The sequence below is a fragment of the Pelophylax lessonae genome, assembly GCF_965119305.1.
Source record: "Pelophylax lessonae genome assembly, chromosome: 4".
Lineage (NCBI taxonomy): Eukaryota > Metazoa > Chordata > Amphibia > Anura > Ranidae > Pelophylax > Pelophylax lessonae.
The window spans coordinates 185,068,188-185,082,860 of record NC_138771.1 but is presented as its reverse complement, the minus strand read 5'-3'; the positions used below and the strand labels follow the sequence as shown (position 1 = coordinate 185,082,860).

General features: G+C 36.3%; 1 protein-coding gene across 2 annotated transcripts in view; it reads right to left on the bottom strand.

Moving 5' to 3' along the window:
• CACNA2D1 (calcium voltage-gated channel auxiliary subunit alpha2delta 1) overlaps window positions 1-14,673 on the bottom strand; it is a 960,240-nt gene that overhangs the window by 105,957 nt on the left and 839,610 nt on the right. For both annotated transcript variants that reach the window (XM_082257081.1, XM_082257082.1), the window contains 3 exons: window positions 7,327-7,398; window positions 5,748-5,819; window positions 3,536-3,597 (listed from right to left, as the gene is read on the bottom strand). In XM_082257081.1, the coding sequence (XP_082113207.1) occupies window positions 3,536-3,597; window positions 5,748-5,819; window positions 7,327-7,398 (206 nt within the window). The remainder of the gene's footprint in view (window positions 1-3,535; window positions 3,598-5,747; window positions 5,820-7,326; window positions 7,399-14,673) is intronic.

Genomic DNA, 14,673 nt, shown 5'->3' with positions numbered 1-14,673 from the left:
CAGATTATACATACATGCCCAACTGCTTACTGGAATTTATGGGCATCCTAGTACAGTATATAGTACATAAAAGGTGAAATGTAAGAAAGTTATCATTAAAAATTTGTGTCATTTTAGCCACAAAATATGTGGAAAAATATGTGGCAAAATTATATGGCAAACTGGGCTAAATCAGGCTTAAAATATTCTGATTTATAATAGTAATAATCTAGTGTTAGTAAATAGGGATGATCGAACGGTTCGGGTCCACCATCGGTTCGGCCCGAACATTGGGTGTTCGAGGTTCGGCCGAATTTAGAACTTTTTGCCCAAAAAGTTCGGAATTCGGCAACCAGAACCGATCAAAATGCAATGCTTCAGGAAATGGGCTTTAAAAGCCCGTGATTGGACCAGAACCATTAGCAAAAGCCAATTGAGGGGGCAGGAGAATGCTAGGAATGTGATTGGAGTGACTAGGGAGTCCCTAGACCAATCATTAGTGAATACACCCCCCAGTATATAAGATAGCCCCCGCCATATTCCTAGCATTGTTATACTGGACATGGAAGAGAGTGGAAGCAGTTCTGTTAATTTTACTTTAAAAGTGTCATTTAGCATTTATTAGTGTGAGGAAAGGGATATCTAGTGTAGTTAGAGTGCTCCTTTACACTTAAGTTAGCTTCAAAAATTTAGTTTCTGTAGGGAAAGTGTTAAGTGTAAGGGGACCGTAGTGTAGTGTAGGGTTAACTGACAGTGACTGCTATGGAAGGGTGACAAAACCCTTCCATAGCAGGGTGACCGCTATAGAGAAATGATCATTTCTCTGAGTTGCTTCGGGACAGGAATATGGCTTCTCACCAGCAAGCATTTTTCATGCTGCAGGGGTTGCCACTGCCAGTGCTTTTTTGAGGACATGTTTGATGTCAGACATGACATCTGAACATGTGTATAGGGGGTATATATACACATATATGTCTGTATATATACCCCTAGACATATATGGGTGTGATAGTAGCAGAAATATATGCTTGCGCTAATGAAATCATTTACAGTAATATATTTCTGCTACTATCACACCTATATATGGCTAGGTGTCTATATACATATAATTATGTGTGTATATATACCACTATACACAAGTTCAGATGTTTTGCCTGCCTCAAAAGAACCCAAAAAAATGCCAAAAAAACGCTAGCGTCAAAAAAAAATGCCCAGGTGTGTTTTTGCTGGCATTTTTTGGGGGGTTTTGGAGGCAGGCAAAACATCTGAACTTGTGTATAGTGGTGTATATACACACATACATATATTTATATACACACCTAGACATATATAGGTGTGATAGTAGCAGAAATATATGCTTGCGCTAATGAAATCATTTACAGTAATATATTTCTGCTACTATCACACCTATATATGGCTAGGTGTCTATATACATATAACTATGTGTGTATATATACCACTATACACAAGTTCAGATGTTTTGCCTGCCTCAAAAGAACCCCAAAAAATGCCAAAAAAAAAGCTAGCTTCAAAAAAAATGCCCAGGTGTGTTTTTGCTGGCATTTTTTGGGGGTTTTTGGAGGCAGGCAAAACATCTGAACTTGTGCACAGTACCACTATACACAAGTTCAGATGTTTTTCCTGACTGCAAAGAACCCAAAAAAATGCCTGCTATTAAACCGGCAAGGTGTGAAAAGTTCTAAAACAAACAATCTTTTTTTTTTATGGTTCTGGACATGCTACAGAGCTGAAACTTCACAGGTACAACTTTTAGACCCCCCAGATACGAAATCACACAAAAGTTCTTAAAAATTGTAATTTTTGATAAAAAAGCCAATTATTGAAAAAAAAAAGATTTTTTGATTTTTACTTTGGATTTCGTATCTGGGGGGTCTAAAAAGTGTACATGTGAAGTTTCAGCTCTGTAGCATGTCCAGAACCATAAAAAAAAGATCACACAGGTGTGAACTGTGCCTTACAAATGTACAGCAAGTGCACATCTAATCATTCTACAACCATTACTTTGATCTGTATCATTATTGATATAATAAGAAAGAGGCAAAAACATTTTTTTTTTTTCAAATTAGGCAATATCCAAACCCAATGGCCCATTGGAAGCTGTCTAGTTTCCTTGTAGATGACCCAGCCCTCCTAAAGGTACAATCTAGTAAAAACTGAAGTGCTAAGCTGTGAAATAAAAAGCTACCTGCTCTGCGTATTAGTTTTTCATCCAGGCATAGATGTATCAGCCCATACAATCCAGTTCTGTCAGTAATCTGGTGATCTGGGAAACCCTTTTGCTTGCATGTTTGTAATGCTGAAGGTATATTGCCAAAACATTCACTACAGACTCATTAATGTTTTTCACAGTGTGATGTATCAAAGTGCCAGACCAAAAATGTTCTTATTAGAAACTTATCAGATTCAAACCTGCCTTGGAAGGATACATCTGAATCATAAAACAAGCCAAGAGATGTAATGATACAGGAAAAACATCAGAAAGCAGGTTTACCCTTCCCAGTAAAAAGCCATGTTGAAATTTTACTGAAGTGAATTATACAGAACTCTAGTTAAGGTGAACTATGAATGTTGCTTTTGAAATTTAGCTCAGTCACATTGCTGGCTAGATGGAAATATCGATTCACAGATTTTTGTTTGTTATCAAGAACAAAATAAACTAGCAGTTACATGATTGTGTGTTTAATTAAAGTGGTTGTAAACCCCATTCATGAACTTTGATGTAAGCACACATATCTGTATTGTTTACTCATCTGTCTCCAAAGCTCTAAGTGTCATTGCTCTCTGGTGCTCCGTTCCTCTGTTATCAGCATGAGTCCCTTCTGACAAGTTCTCTGACACATGAAATAACAGTAGCTGAAAAGTTGTGCCTTGGAGGGAGCTTAGAGGGGGATAAGCACTGAGCTTGCCTATTCAGGATATAGCTCTGTATGTTTCCTTTGTTCCCCTGCCTATATGGAGGGTGGGTGTCCCTTTCCTCCAATCAGCTCTTACACAGTTCAAAAACCATCTCTCCACCCACCCCTAAGTACTGCTGAATAATGAAGAAAGATTTTTTACACAATTTGCACTTTTCAAAGTGTGTAGAGAGGGGAAGACAGCAGATATACAAGTAAAACTTATGTAGGAGGATTTGTTTCCTCTCTGTGTATCATCTGAGGCTATTCACTTCAGTAGGTATTTGTGAGGGTTTATAACAACTTTAAATATTAACAGAAAGTGTTGCTTTATGTTTACTGGAAGCTAGCTATTCTTTTATTTATTTTTTTTTTTTTTTACTTTACTTGTATACATAGAGTATACACCCACTGATGTTGAGTACTTCATAAGCGGGGTTTTCAATTAGTTGTTTGATAATTTTGGTCAGCAAAGAAAGGATCTGAAGAACTATCACAGGTATGTATACATGCTGCATGCAAACAAAGATTAGAAAGTAAAGGAAAATACATGAACATAAACTAGGCACTAAATCAAGATGCAGAAACCAAAATATTAGGATTTGTACAATTATATTAGATAAACATTCAGAAATGATTACCTGTAGTCTGTTCCATTTACTGGACCCCATGTATATGTTCTGTTGGCTTTGTCAATATACCTCTAAAAGAGAGCAAAATATATATAGATAGCACTGCTTTCAAACATAAATATATGACATTTAGCTTGCTAAACCAATGTGTCTTATAAGAAATTTCCACTTTTTTATCCTTTGCTGCATCTCAGTGTTGCTAATCTTTTGCAACCACTTCCTGTCTACATGCCTATATGCATGTACTTTAGGAAGCATTGCATGGCATTTCTGTGGAACAACTTCCTGATAATGATAACAGGTGATCCTACCCACATCATTTTTGCTGGAACAGCCTCTTGAAGTCTCAATTGGAATCCTGTGCAACATGGTGACAATGCAAGAGCAGTAGAAATGTGTACAATTTTTCCAAGCCCCAAACACACTTTCTTTCCCTTAGTGGCAAGCACAGTACTCACACACCACTTTTAGTTCCAAAGGTCCCACCACTATAATAACTACATTAGGGAGGAGATGGAGGGGAGAGAGCAAATCAACACTATTCCTAGGTTTACTTTTTTACAAGTACATAAAAATATGTCTTTGTCGCACAATGTTACTGAGAGTATTGACACCAATGTCACTACTCTAGTCAGCTAGTTGGTAGGCTGTTAATTACAGAGAGTTATGAGTAGCCCACTTTTCTAAGTAAAAGCTGGGGAGCCTCTTTCCAACATAGGCCTGATAGAACAAAGGCCTATAAAACTGGCTAATGAGGTGCATGCAGTAATGTTAACTATTATGAAAATTGTCTGTGACTACAGAGATCAGTGGAAATTTTGGGGTTGATTTACTAAAACTAGAGAGTGCAAACTCTGGTGCAGCTCTGCATAGAAATCAATCAACTTGGTACTGGATCCCAACCCTGTTAACAACCTTATTGCTCAGACACAGTTCATTATATTGGCGATGCAGTACCCAGGCTGGCACGCTATTTCACATTTTCTGTGACTGTCCTAAGATCTGCCCCCTCTGGCATCAGGTCCTGCAGATCGTATACAAATGTATGGACTACTCTCTTTTTGACAACCTAGCTATCAGATACCATAAGTCCTAAATTTCTTTCTCCTCCCCACCCCCTTTCTCTGACTTCTCTTTATCTCCCCCCCCCCCACCCACACCTTTTGGGCACTTAGTGTGCCTACTTTCCTTTATGAAAAATTGCAGAAAATGTTTCCAGGTATGCTCCGACCTCAAGGTATGATCATTTTGAGGTCTGGGCAGTTTGCCCCTCCTTACAGAGGGTCAACACCTGTAATGTCATACTAGTGTGTCCTGTTGCAAACCCGTAAATAAAGAAATCAAGAAAAGGAAATCAATCAGCTTATAGTTTTTTTTTGTGAAAGCTTAATTGAAAAAGTTGAAGTTATAAGTTGATTGGCTACCATGCACAGCTGCACCAGATTTTGCCTTCTACTGTTTTAGTAAATCAACCCCTTTAAGTCAGTTTGTTTACAAACAAGTGGCAGTAATCTGACAAACACACTGTAGCGAAGGGCATGGATATATGTATCATAAAGATAGTGATTTAGTCTGTCAATGGACTATGGCTTGTGAGAATCATATAATACACCATGCTCTTGTTGCAAACATAAACTTCTTTTGAGAACTGAGTCCCTCAGGAGCTTGGAGCCCCTGAGTAAACATGTGGGATAATTTAATGAAGAAGGCAACTTTCCTGCCCCTTGCTTTGCACATAAGCATTCCAGATGTCTACAGCAACTTTGCTGCATGTCAGCACTGGGGCAGGAGTTTTAAGAGGGAATCCCCTATTGAATCATCCTGCTGGGCATATAAGGAGTGGTATCTACATAGTGAGGGGTCACATGCTTACTGGCTTGCCAGCCCTGGACAAGGCTGCTGTACTGTATGCCTAAAGGACTCATTGTTTTAGGAAAGGAAGATGACAAAAGGTTAAAAAAAAGAAAACACCAGGGGACAAGGTTTGGCAGACTGTGAATTATTCATAGAAAATCCACAGGCTGCTAAAAAACATGCTCCTCTGCAGATTAATTAAGTCATGACCAGTGAAATTGTTTGAACATACACATCTTCTAATAAGGAACATCATACATCCCCAACACAAATTTGAAGGTACTTTATTTCAGAATTACCAGAAAATATATTAAGCTACTATGGACACTACATTACCTTAATTCTACAATATATAAAAAATTCTCACCTCATCTTGGGATTTAACTAGTGTTTGGAAGGTGCGTTCCCCAATCTCTCCATCTATCATTTTTGTACGAATCTGGGGAAAAAATATGTTGGCAGGTGCAAAAGAAAAAACAATTGTTGCATCATTTTTGAAAAACTGTTTTATATTTCTAAGATTTCATGTTAAGAGTATGCTATGAAAGTGGAAATACTAATAACATTTACATTAGAAGGAAAAAATATAATATCTTAGAGTCCATGTTTGGATCATAAGTGCCATTGAAAAGAAACAATAAAGACTTGCACATAATTGATTACAGCTGTTTTTTATTTTATTTTTTTACATTATTTTTAATTAAAAAACATTTTTGAAATCTTCATCTAAAGACAAAAGTCAGTACAGTCAGTGAGTGACATAGTACAAAAAATGAAGTGACAAAGATATCAGTGGAGTATGGAAGGGGGGGGGTGGTATTTTTAATCATCCTCCCTCCTACAGGCTCTCTGAGTGAGGTCTGTCCAGGGGATATCTATGGTGCAGGCTGGATGAGGTGACAAACTCTGCTATTGATACTCTGGTTATTTATTTAGGTAGGGGTGTGTAAAAAGTAAGGAGAAATAGGTTATATAGTAGGGTACGTAGGAGGGTGTAGATTTCTGGTGTTGTAGGCAGCCTGATGGAAAGAAGGAAAGGAACCACTTATGATTCAAAGCACACCACCTCATCAGTGAAGCACTGATGGTGGTAGTGTCATGGCATGGGCATGTATGGCTGCCAATGGAACTGGTTCTCTTGCATTAGTGAACCATGATGATGTGACTGCAGACAAAAGCAGCAGGATGAATTCTGAAGTGTTTCGGGCAATATTATCTGCTCATATTCAGCCAAAAGCTTCAGAACTCCTTGGACGGTGCTTCACAGTGCAGATGGACAATGACCGGAAGCATACTGCGAAAGCAGTTTTTTAAGGGAAAGAAGTGGAATGTTATGCAATGGCCAAGTCAATCACCTGACCTAAATCCAATTGAGCATGCATTTCACTTGCTGAAGACAAAACTGAAGGGAAAATGCCCCAAGAATAAGCAGGAACTGAAGACAGTTGCAGTAGAGGCCTGGCAGAGCATCACCAGGGATGAAACCCAGCCAAACCCAGTTGCAACAAAGTATTAAAAAGTGAAAGTTTGATTTATGATTGTTAATCTGTCTCATTCATTTTGGTCCCTTAAAAAGTGGAAAGCACATATACAAACTGTTGTAATTCCTACACCGTTCACCTGATTTGGATGTAAATACCATCAAATTAAAGCTGAAAGTCTGCAGTTAAAGCACATAGTGTTTGTTTCATTTCAAATCCATTGTGGTGGTGTATAGAGCCAAAAAGATTAGATTTGTGTCAATGTCCCAATATTTATGGACCTGACTGTATCTGTAAATTATAAAATTGGCTGTGGGGAATTTAAATCCATTTGCTAGCAAAAAGGTTCACATTTTATGGTGTACTTAGCTGTTCAATCAAAGTTTCACTGTGATTTGATAAGAGAAAAACATTGAGTGTTGTACATTTTAAAAGGAGGATATATTGGGGGAAATGCAGCTTTACCTCCACTTTGTGCTCATTTTCTAGCTCTGCATCCAAGAAATCAAGTGTAACTGGTTCCTGTGATTTTGGATTCTGTAGCAAACAAACAAATGATAAAAATAACACATTTGCAGTAAAAACAACAACTGATTACTAACCAAACTGCCTAAACTATTTGACACAAGAAAGAACTTACCGCTTTGGATTTGTTGCGCTATGAAACAATAACCATTTTACATCAATATTTATCATTAGTGTATTAAACTACACTACTGTATTAGGCTATATCTAGAAGCTAAATTATATGGTACTATGTTCACTAAAATCTTGCAGTTACAGGACACAGCTAAGTAAGGTACGATATTAACATTTCATTTTTCTTTAAGGGTATATTCTATATAATCCATCTCCTGGGAATATTGTGGTAATTTAACCCATGGGTATTTTCTACCCACTTTCCCTATCACATGAAATCATCATTCTATACCTGTTTGTCTTCTTTACCCAAGTGGAGCCTTCAGTCACATTTTTTCTCACCTCATATCATATACATGCTTTCCACATCTCATAAAAATACCACCCTTTATTTCCCTATTTCCTTATTTTACTGCTACCATCACATTTTTTTTATTATCCATAATACCACAGTTTACCTTACTAAATCTCTGAAGTGATCTTAGTAATCTCTGAAACCACCTTTATACAGTATCTTCTGTTTTTTCAATCCTAATGATCCTCCTATCCTTTTGCATTATCCCATATACTAAATTTCAAATTAATTTATTAGACTTTTTACCTAACATATGCTATTATTACTTTCTTTCACCAATTCCATATCAATATTATTTTATCTTAATACAAAACCTTTTATTATCATACCACTATTACCACACCATGATTAATGTTAATTTTGTGTTCTCTGTTTATATTATTTTCTTAGGCTACCAGTGTCTTTCAATGTGTCACATAAAATCTGCAAAAAGAATAAAATGATGAAATCCAATGGCTCTACAGCAAACGTTTTACTGATAGGGGTATAAAACAAATCATAATTTTGTTAGGTTTTTCTAATAGGTAGTAGCCAAAGCAAATGATCTACAGTATATACAGAATTCCAAAAAGCCATAACTTTATGACCACTTAAAGGTTAAGTGAATAACATTGAGTATCCTGTGACACCTGAAAGTGGATGGGCTATATTAGGCAGCAAGTGAACATGTTGTCCCTGAAGTTGATGTGTTACTCAAATTAGGTGGGCGGTCATAAAGTTAGGGCTGACATATATATATATATATATATATATATATATATATATATATACAGTGGGTACGGAAAGTATTCAGACCCCCTTAAATTTTTCACTCTTTGTTATATTGCAGCCATTTGCTAAAATCATCATTTGAGGATTATGAAGGCCACTGTGCTCTTAGGAACCTTAAGTGCAGCAGAAATCTTTTTGTAACCTTGGCCAGATCTGTGCCTTGCCACAATTCTGTCTCTGAGCTCTTCAGGCAGTTCCTTTGACCTCATGATTCTCATTTGCTCTGACATGCATTGTGATCTGGAAGGTCTTATATAGACAGGTGTGTGGCTTTCCTAATCAAGTCCAATCAGTATAATCAAACACAGCTGGACTCAAATGAAGGTGTAGAACCATCTCAAGGATGATCAGAAGAAATGGAAAGCACCCGAGTTAAATATATGAGTGTCACAGCAAAGGGTCTGAATACTTAGGACCATATGATATTTCAGTTTTTCTTTTTTAATAAATCTGCAACGATGTCAACAATTCTGTGTTTTTCTGTCAGTATGGGGTGCTATGTGTACATTCATGAGGAAGAAGAATGAACTTAAATGATTTTAGCAAATGGCTGCAATATAACAAAGAGTGAAAAATTTAAGGGGGTCTGAATACTTTCCGTACCCACTGTATATATAGTGTGTGTGTGTCTGTGTGTAAAATCTGCAAGACAAAAAAAAAATCTACAACTCCATAAAACACCTGAGATGGCATGTGTCAATAGTTACAATAATACTCTGCAAATCAAAGCTGATTTGCAGAATTAACCTAACAAGCTTTGCCACAGCATTGGGAAAGATGGCTCACTCAATGCAACAAACCCACTATAAAATTATTGTTGCTATGTTTTTTATTTAATTGTAACCTAGTTTTCTCAAAGGAACATTAAATTAAATAAAAACAAAATCTGTAATATATCCTTCCAATATTGAAAAACTTAGAATACATAGCTGTACTTAAAGAAACCCATGCTCCTTTATCATTAAAATGGACAAACCACATGAGACCAAGGTGACCTAAGTAACTTGGCCTTCATTTTGAGGTAAGTTATGTTCCCAGGGTGAAAGTAAGAAATACTGAGCAAGACATACAGTATTAGATTTGTCCATATAGAGACATAATGAGACAATTTATAGTGTCATATATATTATATATAAATATATTGTAATAGGCATTGATTTCAAACAACAATCTCATTTTTGCTGTACCATTTTGTTCTTTTTTGCTATGGAAATACATTCACACATTAAACAATAGAGAAGGTTTCCCATGTACTTGAAAAACCATGAAACAGACTAATTCATTTCTAAATCATATTAAACTATGCGCTCGGGGATCTAACTTTGTAAATAGATATTTTTGTAATCTCAAACCCAACAAGGAACAGCAGAGTAAATGATTTTGATGTAAATAATTTATGCTTATACATGTGTTGATGATCACATCATATTACAAAAAAAAAATAATAATATATGAGCTGTGATTATCTGCCATCCTTTTATCGTAAAATTACTTTTAACAAAGACTAGGACTGTGAAAAATATGCTCATTAAAGATCTGCAAAGAAATGGCTGGTGCCCAGTGTTTAGTAGTACTTACTACTTAGTGGAGATATACAGAGATACTTTCTTAGCATAGTCAAAGTTTAAACTTAGTAAACATAGGGACATTTGATAAGTACAGCTGTTTATTTTCTGATTTACACTTAGATAAATCAAGGCAAAAAAGCTAGAAAGTTACACCATTTTCAATATCATGGGTACATGTGGACCATGTCTAAGGTCGCTTACAACCTTACATTTTAACACAAAATAAAAGATATTGCTATAAAGAACAAAGATGTCAGTACAATTACTGACAGTCTGCAGGCTGATGACATCTAAAATGTTACAAATATTGTTGAAGGTGCTGATGATCAGCAAAGTGTCAACACATCTGACTATTCCATACCAAATGTGACTTAGAAAAACTTGCAGTTAATTTTGTACAATAACTTAATCTTCCCTGTACTAGGAGTTTGTGTCTTATTTGTCTTATTGACCAATATAATGTCATTCTAACTACTACACCTTTTGCTAACGTAAGAAAGAAAAACTTAAAAAAAACATTACTAGTGTCAGATTTCGGATCCTCTTCTGTATTATGTATGGATAGGTAAACATGGATTAAACCAACCAGAATATAATATATAATGAAACAAAAAAAATAAATTGCAAAATAAGGCAGATTCTTACATGCAATGGATAATGAAAAGCAGGCCCAGACCAAAGAAGCATGCATGAAAAGCAATGCCAATGCAGAACAGAAATGTCGCATTCCAACCAAAAAGAATGAAAAAGAAAGATACAATAAGAATACATACATACATACTTCAGCAATTTTTCTTAGTCATGCGATGACAAACTGAAATTCACTATTTGAAACTTAAAGAATAGATAGAGGACACTAATATTCAAACAGTATGAAGAGGTTGACAAAACAAAGATAAAATAAGGTAAGGAAAAACAGAGAAACACAAAAAATGTACTTAAAGCTTCCATACTAAAAAAAATATACAAATAAGTGATTAGCATGCTCTAAAGGTGAAAAACAAAGAAACAAAGTATATAAAAAGACAAACCAGTGGATATGAGAAGGGTGAATAGAATTTTAACAATAATGAAACCGATCAATATTACCTGGCATGGTGCATTTTTACCTTAGGAAGGAAATGTGTGTGTGTGTATATATATATATATATATATATTTATTCTTTTTTTTAAGCAATCAAAATTGTAATCATACAAACTGTGCCTTATTTACACTCCACTATAATGTTGTATCACTTATTTTTCAACGCTATTGTTACAATAAGAAGCATATTATACAGAAACAGTTTCTGCAATAGTCTCAGGCAGAGAAAATGTTATCCAATACATACTAAATTGTTTCCAAAGTCTCTCCTGGGTTTATGGTGACTGTAACCTTAAATGAGTATTGTCCATGATTCATTTTTATTTGTACTGGTACATTTTCAGGACAAGCGTTCAGGGTGTACTACCTTCTTCTAAGGTTCAAGCAGTACTGATATACAAAGCACAATAATCTCTAGGAAAAAAGATCATACAGTTGCACCTCCAGTGGTGTACCTTATGCAATGCAAGGGAAGTTACATGGGAGAGATAGGACAGAATTTACAAAAAATAATAAACCTTCATAAGTGCATGGTGATTTATGTGCACCTGTGGGACATTTCTCACAACCAGACAATTCTATGGAAGACATGCATGTTTTTGTTCTTAAAGAGATAACAAGGAAAACCTTTGAACTATGAATGAGAATTCTGTTTGACACAAAGATAATGGACTCAGTGTGGACCTCAATTTTTTTAATACCAATACCATCCAGTTTTATGACCATTCTCTCCACTTTGACTCTTTCTCTCCCCCCTCCCATTCAATAGCTCTTTGCCTTATCTGACTAACTTGTTCCCCTTTAATTATATTATACACTGTGTTTTTTGTATTTTTTTTTTCTTCTTTTTCTGAGATTAAGGGAATAAACCCACAAAATCTTGCCTCTAAAATGTACGTGTTAGTGCAATTGCAAACAGTTTCATGGACAGTACTGAAAAGTGTCTCACATGGAGTTTGACAGCTCTGCATGTACAAATGACACTAGAACCTAACATTGTATCATCAAAAGAAAGTCTTTAGTAACTTGTCAAAAAGTGCTAGAAGTTAGGTTTTTATAAATGTGAGTTGCTCATGGCTGGGAGGATACTTGTGATGCTTCTTTCTTTGCTGTGAGGCTCTGTGTATTTTCAGAGTGAAAACTCAGGCACCTTTGGGTCTCAACTATAGTTGGGACATTGACCTGCACATGTAGGGGTTGATTTTCTAAAGGCTAAAAGGCTGCTCACTTAGCAAAGGAGATTTTCTCTTTGCAAGGGAATTTTTTAAATGAGACAAAGTTCTCAAAACTTCTATCATACAATAATGTGTAAGCGTAAAATGTATTTTTTTTTCCCTTCCTTGCACATGATTGGTCATTCTTTGGAATTAAACCACATTAGCTAAGTAAGAGCTAATGTAAAAATTCTATAATTTTAGTAAAACAACCCCATAGTGTTTTACAATGTTACTTAGTACTGGTAAACATATTGCAGTCTGCCTTTTGGCATTCCTGGACTTTATAATACAGAAACATGTTTTTATTTACTTGTTTTGTTATTTTTTATGATTGACCTTTAGGAATAGTTGTCACTTTGAGAAAGGGAGGATATGTAGTAAGAAGTTTATTTACCTATTCTGCCTCTCCATCCAAAACATGTATATATCCTGTCCCCCAAGGGACAAAGTGCATTCACCACTTTGTCTCATTTTGACTAGTGCAGTGGATCCAGGGCTAGCATGGCTGACAATGCACCCCACCTCCCCACATTACAGCCTGACAACACAGCTCTGTAGGGGACTAATAAATAATAAGCACTGATTCACAGTGCTTGTCTCCACAGCAAGCATATGGGTACTGTCATTCAGTACAGCAAGCTGTGGGGACACTATAGATCGCAACCCAAGGAATGACAATAGTAAATGTGGCTGATAGAAATTCTCATGCACTTGCAATAGCAAAGTATCAGTCAGCACTAGTGGAGCTGTGTGATCAATCATCTGACTGCTAGAAAACATTCACTACACAGCATATAGAAAAGGCATATGTGTCCTACCTCTAGATGGTATTGCCCCAACCACTGGTTTGCCTTGCAGAACCTGCTCACCCCCTACTACCTCCTCTTACAAAACCATTGCCTCTCACTTTAGGTCTGCCTTACATTTTTAATCATTTAATTAAATGGCAACTATGGCAATTTGGGGATAAATTTGTGGTGCTTTGGTGTACACTACTTTACCACACATGTAAGCAGCGACATGCTGCTAAGAGCAGCTTTGCCTGTGCATTGTGCACACAAAAAAGGCCTCAGCAACAGAAAATAAAATATAAATCCTGCCCAATAAAAAAAACATGAAACACTAAATAATCAACCTGATTATCTTACCTAGCAAAAAAAAAAAAAAACTATGGATAAATGTGAAATAAAAGAAAATGAAAATACCCTAATAAAGCAGCAAAAAACACTGCAGGTATTTGGGGAGGGTTGTTGCTGATTTGGGTTGATTCATTAAAGGGAAATAGCCTGTTCACCTTGCTAGGGTATTTTCACTAGCCAGCCTGGTGAATGTGATGAAAATTCACTTTGCAAAGAATAACCAATTGCATGCAAGAAAAATAATAAAACAGTATTTGTGTTTGCATACAATTTAATGATGAAAGTCAGCAAAATGTCACTTTATTCACTAAGCTGAAAGGAAATTTCCTTGCAAATAGCCTATTTACCTTAAATAAACAAACCCCTTGAGTATCTGAACTTTAAACCAATGGGGCTACACAAGAATATGTAGCCCACCAAACTACAATCCACAGTAAATTAGTACAATCTAGCACAGAAAAATAAATGAACTCTCCCTACTCAGACTGTCAGCTCTCCTTAAACTTCTACAGAGTGAAAAAATGTCTTCAGCATGCCCAGGATTCCTTTAAAAGGGTCCAAAGCTTTATTTTTTTCATCGTCACATAGTGCACATACAGCAACGTTTCGGAGCCATACAGGGCCCCTTTGTCAGGCAAGTGACTACATAAACTTCTACAGCACACACTGACAAATGCTGGGAATCCACCATTATATAGCACATACCTAAACCTCCATTGTTGTCCATTTTAACCTTTCTGACCACAGCGAAAGGTCACATGAGGCAACATGAGTCCTTTAAACCTTGGGGAATTTCTATATTAATTTGCTGTAACTGCAAAACTCAAGCCCCCCCCCTCAGTTTTGCTGTATACCCACTATGTTACAAATCTGAACCTCATACCTACGTCAGACCTGGAAGAAGACTGGAAGAAGAAGTAAAACAAGCAGATCGCAGTGCTAGTGGGGGGCACTTCAGGTAGTAAGTCTGCCATAATATGCAAATATGCTATGCATAACTTCTTATTATGGAAAGAGCTCATGGAGCCACCAAATGGTA